The 11439-nt window shown below is 38.7% G+C and overlaps 1 protein-coding gene across 3 annotated transcripts in view; it reads right to left on the minus strand.

Moving 5' to 3' along the window:
- Positions 1-9851, minus strand: part of itpr2 (inositol 1,4,5-trisphosphate receptor, type 2) — a 62008-nt gene extending 52157 nt beyond the window's left edge. For 2 of the 3 annotated variants that reach the window (XM_015038078.1, XM_015038077.1), the window contains exons 1-9: positions 9021-9851; positions 4861-4931; positions 4564-4682; positions 3403-3489; positions 2195-2353; positions 1428-1526; positions 1254-1337; positions 1009-1155; positions 52-147 (exon numbers count right to left, since the gene is read on the minus strand). In XM_015038078.1, the coding sequence (XP_014893564.1) occupies positions 52-147; positions 1009-1155; positions 1254-1337; positions 1428-1526; positions 2195-2353; positions 3403-3489; positions 4564-4682; positions 4861-4931; positions 9021-9112 (954 nt within the window). In that variant the 5' untranslated portion in view covers positions 9113-9851. Of the gene's footprint in view, positions 1-51; positions 148-1008; positions 1156-1253; positions 1338-1427; positions 1527-2018; positions 2035-2194; positions 2354-3402; positions 3490-4563; positions 4683-4860; positions 4932-9020 lie in introns of those variants that run through there. The other variant, XM_015038079.1, reaches the window with a different exon arrangement.
- Between the last annotated feature and the right edge of the window lie 1588 nt (positions 9852-11439).

An 11439-nucleotide genomic window follows, 5' to 3' on the forward strand; every position in this document is an offset into this window, starting at 1 on the left:
GCTCAGCGTGATGAAATTTTCAGGTGAAAACAGAAACTGATTCGGACTCACCTCTGCAGCCAGGTAATTCCCAGTGGCCAGGTGTTTGAAGCGGAAGAGACTGTTCCACTGACCCGCTCCACCCCTACAGGGGTCATAGTGCACAACCTACCACAAACACACCAAACAGGGAAAAATGAAGTGTGTGGAGTCATCATTTTTGCAGAAACCCTTCAGGGAGGTATATTGGGGGTTTTTTTGTGCAAAATTCTGCTGAATGAAGTGCTTCATGTTAAACTATAATTGAATCCATAAGAAAAACAAAAGGTCTTTTTTTTATTTTTATTTTCAAGCGCTTGGTAAACGTCACTTCACCTATCACTGTGGGACAGAAATGTGGCTCTGTCATTGTTCTGCACGATGGCATTTCAGCCACTGATATGGTAACTTAAGTACATCCTGGTACAAACAGTGGTGCAATAACAGGAACTTCAAATATGTGCCTACTGATAAAGTGAAACATGGAACCCAGTAAAAAAAAAAAAAAAAAACAGCACATAGTAAAGGAGCTGTAGAGTTGAGGCATGAAAGGGACAATTTCAGCCTAAAGTTAAATTTATCCATTTATCCAAACACGGTCATTCTGATGGTGCTTGTAATAAAAATATGTTTTCAGTTTTTCATCTGGTTGCTGTGATCCTTACCTAGAGAGATAACAAAAACACTATAGGAAGCAACATTAACAAAGCAACAACACCGACAACCTGTTTCAAATGTGAGAAGAAGTGAAGCATTTTTTAATTGGAATAGCATCAGAATAAGAAGTATTATATTTTTAAAACCTCATTTGTATCACTCAGTGTGTGTGTGTGTGTGTGTGTGTGTGTGTGTGTGTGTGTGTGTGTGTGTGTGTGTGTGTGTGTGTGTTGATGAAATATACTTTGGTGTCCTTCTTATTTTGTAACAGTTTCAGTTGTTTTCCACTTTTAAACTATCAAAATAAGACTATTGTGCCATTTTGTGCTTTACCTCAATCTCCCAGAGAGCCTTGGAGCTGGTGGCCGAGGTGGCCGACTGCCGCAGGGTGGTCCTGAGAAAGACATGCTGCTGCTTCTTGTACTCGTCCCCAGTCAGGAACTTCTCCTGCTCAGCATGGAAAAGCCTCACCACATCTCCCTGTTGCAAGATAGCAAATGCTGAGACCACCGCCCACAAAGCCGCACTGCATTTCGGTCAAAACGCGGTGAAATTCAAACAGCGACAAGTCAACATACCCCCTTCAAAACGTCTTCCCTGTAGTCACTGAACTTCATGAACAAGGTCACTTTCCAGCTGGTGTTACAGTTGAGGGCATTCACCTGCAGCAGTGAAAAATAAGCATTGAAGATGGATTGAAATAATAAATGCAACATCCTGGTATGATTCTCTTGCAGGTGATTCAGTCCCACCTCTTTGCAGCCACGATTGTCTAAAAGCTCGATGTTGCTGGCATGAAGCGGCTGTCCAGCATTCACTGGCATCAGCACCACCTTGTCTCCAACCACCACCTCAATACAAATTGGACACAGTCAAATGCAGGCAAGAGACATGGATCTGGACTTTTTAAGGAGTTCTTAGATAAAAACAAACAGAAAAAAAGAGTGGACCCATGCAAACATTTGTTTTTTTTTCTTTCCCTATAGGGGTGCTAACACAACATGCTCGGCTTCATGTGGATGAGTGGCTGGGATGCTCAGAGAAAAAAAAACAAAAAAAACTGCATTCATAACAGTGGCCAAGATATGGATCTATCTTCTAAAGAGAAAATGGTATGCAACTGCATCATTACTTCCAGATAACATGCTCTGTGATTCAGCACAAGTTGCAACCTTAAGGTCAGACACCTTTGCAGAAACACACAGGCAACCTGCGGCTGCTGGAAACAGTAGCTGAAACTTTTTTGTGCAATGCAGGAGAAAGTCTCATTGTTTCTTCATCCATGCTTTCCCATTTTACTCTGTGATTAATGCTCAAAAACCATGCAAAAGCAGGGGCAATACCTTCAATCATAGGATGCTAAAAGCCAGAAGGGAAGAATAAAATTCAGAAATGTTACTGGAGACGCACAACGAACTGACAGTCCACTGACGACGGAGAGAAATGATAAGTTGTTGTTGATTTTTTTTCTTTTGGTTACAGAACCACCATGAGGTGAGCAAAAATCAGAGAAACCTACATTGTCTCCTTCGCTGCGAAGCTTCCAGAAGGGCTGGATGTAGAACCAGGAGCCCTCGTTTCCAGCTGGGTCCAAAGAAACCCGCATGGCGTTTTTCTCAAGCAGCGCGGGCAAGCGTTTGTTCACCGTCAGGTACTTATTACTTTTGATGTGGAGGAGCTGGAACGAAACATTTACGCTGGTTAGAACCTTCAAGGAAAGCATAGTAATTATTTAAACCGACTCCTCCAAATTGGATTTGTTTCACATTTAGACGCTTCTTAATTTTGCAACTAGTGTTATAGCAGTAAACCAGTTTTGATCAAAATGGTTTAAATTTTCTTGTTCAAATTTTGTTCAAATGGGTTGTTTAATTAGTTTACTGAATAAACTAATTCAGTGTAAGGAAACGGAACCGCAGACGAGAACTTGGATGTTCTGTTGGGAAACATTTGCATCCACTGCCCCCATTAATTTATACCCAATAATTCATCAGGGAGAATTAGTAGCATCTCTTTACCTTGATTCAATTATTAATAAATAGAACTGAGTTTGATATAACGAGCTATGTAATTCTTGACAACATAAATTAGACCACATTTCATTATGTTGTTGAACATAATTGATTCTTAATCCTGTGAATTATGTAATAATCTCCCAATTTATATATAAATATAGTTTAGTATACAACTAATTTGTTTGTGTATATATATGCTTATTTAGATTAATATTCTTATCACATTAATATTAGTGCTTTAATAGTCTACAATGTATATTTTTGAGTTAAACTTGAGAATTTATGCAAGACTTTTTCACGTACATTTCTTAAACCATTTCACAAATCTTGGCATTTAGACATTCCTGAATCATCACTAAATAAGTTCAGTGGACAGATTTAGCTTTTGAAATATTTTCACCATCTTTGCTTCAAAAAAAAAAAAGTTTCTTAATTTATACTGTAATTTGATAAAGATGGTTTTCAAATATTAAAAAGAGCTCAAACCTTTCCAGCAATCTAAATACGGCTCAGTCAACAGCTGAAAAATTCTGTTCAAATATTTCCTCAACAAACTGCGGCTTTACACTTCAATGGTTAACAATCAGTCAAAGAAAGCAATAGCACTTGTATTTACAACCTGTCTGAGGTTTCAACGCATGATTGACGGCAGCAAAATCCTCAGTAAACAAAGAAGACAAACAAAGCCATGTGCTGAAGAGATCGGCTCTACCTGGATGACACTACTGTACTTGACAATATCGCCGAGGAGTTTCTTGTTCTCCGTCTCGTTCTGCTTCTGCTCCAGTTCTGCAGCGTGCTGAAAGATAAAAATCACAAGTTTAAAGTTAAAGAAGATTAAAGCTGCTGTCACAGTTTTTCCTACCGTGCCTAATGAGTCCAAGTGTGAGCAAATCACATTTCACATATCAAGCTCTGTCATGTCTGAATGGATGTGGTTAAGCGTGATATTGTTCATCTGTGACGTATTGTAAAAGTCTAATGCTCTGTGCAGAGTCGTTGTCAGCAAGTGGCTAAATATTTATTAGCTTATTTAGATGTTACAAAGGCATCCATTTTACTTTTAGTTCGGATAATTTGTTTCTAAACAAAAAAATCATTCAGGCATGATTTAAAGAGGAAAACAAAAAATCTGGAATGGGGCAAATACTTTTTAACACCTTTTTAAGTTTGAGACTCTTGTTTTCAAGTGAGACAGGAAGAGTTGGCAAATGAAAGCTGCAGACTAGCCAACAACACTCCTTAATGCGAGTAATGAAGAAGCTTTCACCATATTTTGAATTGTTAATGTAGGTGTGCCGACATCACTCTGAACTAGGGAAATCCAAGGAGTTCATTGGTGGGAAGAAAAAAAAAAATCCAGATTTTGCAAAAACTGAATCCTCAAAAAACAAAAAATTTGATTAAATCAATAAAATCAGTTTATTTCCCAGCCATTGGTTTTGGTTTTAAAAGCTTTGAGTTGGGAAAATGTGTGATTTAGAAATTTGTTTTCTGTGCCTTAATTTGTTTTTATGCAAAGATTGTTTTATATAACAATGCGAAGCATTTTAGGGTCCTTTGAACTTAATCAAGAACAAAACAAATGCATGGCATTTACATTTTTTCCATTTGCACATTAATCTAGATTTTTATGTGACTCCATCATTCGCACTAAAACAAAAGAACACATTGAGAGTGGAGTATTTTTCCACCAAATACAGTAATTTCAGTAATTCTTTGAAGTCTACATTTTGTTTCTACTTGACAAATAATACTTTCAAGCAGAAACAATTTTTGGCAACTAAACTACCCATGCTACATCACAGGTGTAGATTGTGGATTGACAACATGATCTGAAAGTTGCTTGCATCTTAAAATAAAAACTTTATACCTGCAGCTTTTTAAAAAGCTCAGCTTGAGTGTTGTTGTTCCCTTGTTTTCCTTGTTTTGCTTTCCAGAACTGCTTCTGAGCCGAATACCTGTTCATGGGACACACCTTGAAGAGGCAATCTGCAGAGGTAGAGATGAATTCAGAGGCGCCACACTTGTGTGGTTTCACTTGGTAACGTTGCACTCAAAGGCAGAAATGTGCTCAAATCACATATCGACACTGAAAAGATCCTTGAAATACTTAAATCACATACTAACATACTATGAACTCATATTTGTGTGCAGTTTCTAAACATACCTCTGAATTTCTTGGGTGGATTGGCGAGGTCTCCTGCGTCGGGCTGGACCACGCACCTGTCATCGACGAGCCTGCAGCGAAGAGGGAAAACGATGACAATTATTTCTAAATGAGTCTTTCACGTGGCTACTTCTGCGTCATCCTGCCAACTGCCAGTATGCTCACTTTGAAAACACAGATTTGCACTCTGCAAACTGTAGTGAGGCATCACAGTTAAATGCAAATACATGCCGTGGAATCGCAAGCTACTTGAAAGCCACTCATTTGAATGGGACATTCATTGGCATCTATAGCGGCCACCTGCAGGCTGAAAAGCAACGCAGGAACCACAAAAAGAGCGTGGATGGCTCTGTTCACCATCACATCCATTTGCCCGCGGCTTTTCCAGAACCCGAAGCGATTTTGAATGTCTCTGAGTGGAGCTGATGCCACTTTAGCTTTGATCTGTGCTCTGCAGCCTGACTTCACGCACTCCTCCTGCAAGTTTGTTTAAGGGCAAATCACTGAAACGCAGAAGGTGTTTCGACTTTCAAATATTGTACACTGGAGATAAATAAAAACAAACAAATGCATAACAAAAATCTGATTTAAAAACACTTTTTTTGTGTGTGAAATGTAATGTCCTACTGCATTTATGTCATTTATGATGTGCCCCTATTTTATATGTTGTAAAATTTACAGTGTAAATTAACATCAAAGTGTCAATTATTATTCAATTAATGACTGATTGACATTCTCAAGATAAAATATCAGTGTCCAATACGCAATCAAAGGACGCCTGCAAGTAGTCCTGAAAATATTTTAGAGCATATTTTGTGTTATTTTCCAACACAAAAGTCTCCATAACTTCGTACTTAATCACCACGTCTGTGCAAAGCAGCTTGAGTCGAACAGGCACATCCATTCATTCAGTCTACACAGGACAAACACAATGCAGTCCATAATTCCTCTAATTCAAAGTCGGCAGCCCTCTCTAAATGAGCTGAGCCATTTCCGTTTCAGTGTCAGGACGCTCGATCAGCGTCAGTCCTCAGACTTTATTATATTTCCTTTAGCTGCGTATCACCATCACATCTATATGAGAGACAATAGAGGCTAACAGGAAGCATTATCAAGTGCTAAGGGCCTAAAAAGGAAGGACTTCAGGAAAAGAGTTCCTCAGCTCATAAACAAGTAACTGTAACTCTGTGGAGCGGATTTGACAGGCTGTAACACTCTGTAATCAAGTTAAACATGAACTACTGATAAGACTACCAGGCTGGACACACACGAGCTAATAATAATAGCTAATGTCAAAGAAGCAATGCCACAAAACAGAAAATATCCAGGATGACGCAGCGAGTGAGCAGGCCTGACGTCGTTTCTCGTCTGAAATGTTCTCAACAGAACCACAAGAAAAAGTTTGGGGAATGACCGAACTGCTGGAAATGCGAGAAAGGTTGCAGCGACGGGTACAGCATGTTAGAGCTTGCTGATAAAGTCAGCCTAGCAATGCAATCAACTCTCACACAACGAGCAATTCTGCCCATTTCACTTTCACTCTAAACGATTAATAAAACTAAAAAGAAGAGCTGTTAAGTGTACACTTAAGCATTTGCTGATCCACACATTATAGACTCGAGGTTTATCCGACTGCTTTTCGTCACATAAGTTGTTCTTATCTGTTAGAAACCAAAAGGTTTAATGTGATCCTGAGCAAATAAGAGCATGGGCAGCCTTGTACAGCTGAAGGTTGCATCATGTTCCTGGAGGCAGCAGCTCAGAGAGGCCCTCATGTGCTCCGTGCGCCAGATATTTCTACTCTTAATGAAATACCAAGGAAACTGCCAAGACCTTAAGATTTAAGGGAATTCTGATGAGAAATTCCCAACTTTTTACCCTCTCCACATCTGCACCTTAACAACAACAGGAGGTGAAAAAAAAAATTACTGCTGTGCAATTTGACAGCCCTGGAGAATGCTGCACCAACTTAAATTTGCATTATCACAAGCCTTTGCAAATAAGGGAGCTTCTCAGCAAAATGTTTTCCTCTGACCACACCAGCATAATCTGCTTGTCATTCGCAACAGGGTTTGTGGGAGAAGAGACTGGATCCTCACAGTCTGCCTCTCACAACCATTCTGCAGACCGAGAGGCTCAGAGCACCTGACGGCACCGCAGCTTTTCACCTTACACTGACGTATTCAACTCATGAGGAAGTTTGGCAAACCAAAAACACATTAGTTTAAGTTTATGACTCTTGTGTTGTTGCGCGTGTGAGAAATTATACCTTAATTGAAAAAAGAGGAACTGTGAAGAAGGGCCTCTAGGCTGGGCAAGACCAGATTTTACCTTATTGGCATAAATGCAAAAACAAAAAAAGGTGAGTTATGATGTGCTAAGATGATAAATAAATAGCTTTAAAAAAAAACCTGGAGCTGCAGGTCTATAAAGTATTCACATTGAACCAGCTGTCCTGCATACAAATGCACGCCACACCCCAACAACAATCTTCTGCAAGATTTTGAAGGTTTGTAGGATTGAAGGATTGGAGATTTGTAAACAAAATCTTCAAGCCTATCTATCATTTGCTTTCAACTTTACAATCATGCATTGGCTTGTTTAGGTCCACCACAAAAAAAATCTCAATAAAATACACAGAAATTTGTGGTGATCATTTTTGCTGATTTTGGGAATTTAAAAACAACTTAAACTGAATATTTTGTATTACTGAGAAACTGTGATGTATAAACTGATATTAAATATTCACTTTTTCACAACAGACCACAATGCTTAGAGAACGAACTTCTGTGTTATTACTGTCATATTGGCAGCTGTTTCATTTTGCCAAAAAGTCGATCTTGAGTATATTGGCACTATTTCCAAACAACTACACAATCTTGAAATGCACATGAACATGAAATCTGAAGCTTGTTGAAGAATCCAGGTTCCTTTACTCTTGGTCTCACTTGGAGATACACTTAGATCCCCGTTTAAGGGGAAATTTGATTAATTTGATCTCTGGCAGATTTACTGATGGGTAAATACCAGAATGACTGCAAATAGGGCCCTTATTAATTTTTGCTCCCTCTACGACTTATGTCATAACAGATTTATTTTATTATTCATTACAGGTCTCCAAAAGCTGTGAAAATTGCTTTAGATGATAGACTAAATCATTAGAGTTTGACCTTCATTTCATCTTTCAGCTCCAGGTAAAATATTAATTCTAATCCAGATGTGGTGATTTTACACAAAATGGGGAGACTATAAAGTGAGCTGAATCACTTAAAAACACAAAAACACATCGTTTTTACACAAATGCGGTGAACAACAACATAGACTCTAATTGGGTCACCAAAACATCCCACAATACCAGTGTAAATTGCAAATGCAGTTTCTCTTTTGTGAGCTGTTGCTTAGTGAAACAGGTGAGTGGTTTGACCTGTGGGTTCTAATATTTGCTCATAATGATTTTTTTTTTCCACACTAAGGATTATTATATGCCTTGATCGAAAACGGACCACATGATTTATTACAGCTTTTTATTAAAATCCCAGCAGTGCATTTAAGTGCAGGCTGTGCGTTTGTGTTGGTAGACTGAAAAGAGTGGGAGTTCTTAGTTTGAATGCATTTAATAAAACAAAGAACAAAACTTCTGCTTGGTTTGTATTTTCTGATCACACTCAACCAAGGGAAAATCGGCCTATTCCAATCTCTAGCTGACGGATTGGTGCATCTGTAATCTAGAAAGCGTGAGACATGACTGCATAGAGATGCTTGAAAATAGAATATTGACAGTCAACTCTTCTTCGATTACCGATTCAATCAAGCGTTTCTCTCCTTCCTCCTGTCGCGGATAACACACGTAAACTCCTTTTCGTAGCTCTTTGGAACCCTGGTGTCTACAGCCAAGAAAAATAATCCACCGCCCGCACATGTGCACCTGGGGATCAAGCCGTTTTGCATTCCTGTTGCATTTTGCGTTAAGTATTTCCTGAGATGTAGCGGTTTGCGCGCTGCCAGGCCTCCGCCGCAAGTCGCACATGAAACTTTGACTTTAGAGCGAACAGAGTGAGGCGAAGAAAGAGGCGGCTTGTGTCAGAGGTTAAGAGGGAAACGCACATGAAGACAGCCTCAGAGAGAGAGGACTGGCGTCTGAGGGACACATACATACATACCCCAGAGTACTGATGAAGCCATTCACCGAGCCTTCCGCGTAGAGAGACACAATGTCTCCGATGTGAAGAAAACTGGATTTGTGCTCCGACATTCTCACTGCTCTGCTGCCGCTCCGCTCTGCTTTTCCATTTATGACCCAAAAGGCACTCCTCTGCTCTCCTCGGCTGAGGAAACCCACACGTTACACCGCCGTCAGTTCAACAGCACTCCCCTTCATCCACTTTCAACATCGTAACTCCAGTTAATTCCCTCCGAGGCGACTTGGAAAGTGCGAAAAGTGCACAGGAACAGCCGCCGAGCGACGCGACGCGCTGTTCTTGTGTAAATTAAAAAGAGACTTGCTCCACTTCTTCCTGTATATTTCACCCTGCAGGACGCTCTTCTTCACATCTACTTCAGGGGGGAGGAGACTTCTGCTGTCAGAGCTGTGGGCCCGATTTCCTTCGGTTTCACATCTTTTTATTTGTCTTTCAGTCAGAGGAGACTTCCTGATGAATGTGAATATGCAACAGTGTGTCATTTTAGAGGAGGAGAAATGCGAGTGCTGCAATATTCCTGAGTTAAATGTAGACTACAGGTATTGGCTTTGCCCTAAGTAAGTGGGAAAGTTGGAAACATGTTCAAACAGAACAATATGACATCACAGGGAAGTAAAAAAAAAAAGAAAAAACTATGGTCTTACAACATTTAAAACATTAACTGCGATCAGATCATTGGAGAAGTTTGTCAACATGTGGCTAGAGGATGATCCTGTGAGTGTGCAGCAGCTTCCTAACCCCAGTAAGATGTGGAATGAGATGCATCTCAGTAAATTAGAATATAGCAAAATAGGTCCTTTATTGTACTTATTCAAGTAAGAAAAATAACACACATTAAACAGAAATACATTTGTAGTTTATTTCAAATGTTTACTTCTGTTATTTAGGCTCAATATGGTTTATACGTTGTAAAAACAAAGAGGTGTTTTTACAGGAAAACTCTGTCAGTTACATGAGTTTTAAGGAAACTCCTAAATTAAAAAAAAGGGATTTTTGATTTAGAAATGTTATATGATAATAGGGAGAACTGCAGATTTGTGAGCTGACCAGCAGACCTGTCATTGTGCAAGCCACAACAGATCACTGCTAATGAAGCTAACACACGGCGGTATGCACGTAAACTATTGGAAAGTTAAGTGGAAGGAAAAGGTATGTTATATAAAGGTGCACAAACAATAGAAATAACTCATGCCTTGAGAGCATCTAAAAGAGGATTTAAAGAGTCAGTGTACACAGATCAGGGCTACGCATGTTGCACTGATTGAATAAATCCATGCTTTCTTAATTGGAAAATGTCTTCAGGATGAGCAAAGAAACCAATTAGCTTGAGATTTAGTGTGAAGTTTCTGCAGTCAGTGATGATTTGGGCAGCCAAATCTGCTGGTCATAGTTTTATCAAGTCAAACGTCTGAATAAGAATCCATCAGAAAATGCTACAACACCGAATGTTTACATTTTCTGATGAGTTTTGTGGAGACCTATCCATCCATTCTCTGTATCCACTTTCAGGGCAGCAGGAGGGCTTTTTTTCTATCTCAAGAGATTATTAGGCAAGGAGTGGGGATATAAATTCTGGACAGGTCACCAGGTCATCAACTTGTCACCAACCCACTGAACCACATTACCAATACTTGGGTTAATAGCTATGGTGTTACTGTTCTTAACTGAACAACACATTCCCAATTCCCACAGATCATCAATGGATCATTGTCAGGAAGAAGATGACACAAAGCAGAGATGCTGCTTTAAAGCCACCAGAGCTTCCTGAACATCTTCATCAGAGCTGTACCATTATCACCTCCATGGCACACAGCCGAAATTCATCCTGACAGAGCATGAAGTTCCCATATTGGCGTTCTTTTAGTCGGCTGAAATTTCTGTAATAAAAATCACGTTTCATCTGTACTATGCATTATTCTGTTTTTTTTTAAAGCTTTATTAAAATAGTCTAAATAAAAGAAATAACTGTTATGGATGCAAATATTTTATGGGTTTCTATTGTTTAATTTAATCATTAAAATGTATTTCTTCTTTTTTTTAAAGAACTTAACTAAATATATAGTTAGTTAAGAACTTAATTAGTTAAGAACTTAACTAAATATATATATATAACTTGTATATATATATATATATATAACTTGTATGTATACATATATATATATATATATATATATATATATATATATATATATATATATATATATATATATATATATATATATACAAGTTCCTAAATTTGCTGACTGAACCTGCAAGCCCTGCCAGTATTTAGACAACCGACCCAAATACATGTTTGCAAAGTGAATACACTACATCTATCTTTAATACGTAAGGTACACCTGGTTAATCTTCATTCAGGTGAAAAAAAATTCCAAAGAAC

Source organism: Poecilia latipinna, unplaced genomic scaffold (genome assembly GCF_001443285.1).
Source record: "Poecilia latipinna isolate Pla-1442-1.1 unplaced genomic scaffold, P_latipinna-1.0 Scaffold429, whole genome shotgun sequence".
NCBI lineage: Eukaryota > Metazoa > Chordata > Actinopteri > Cyprinodontiformes > Poeciliidae > Poecilia > Poecilia latipinna.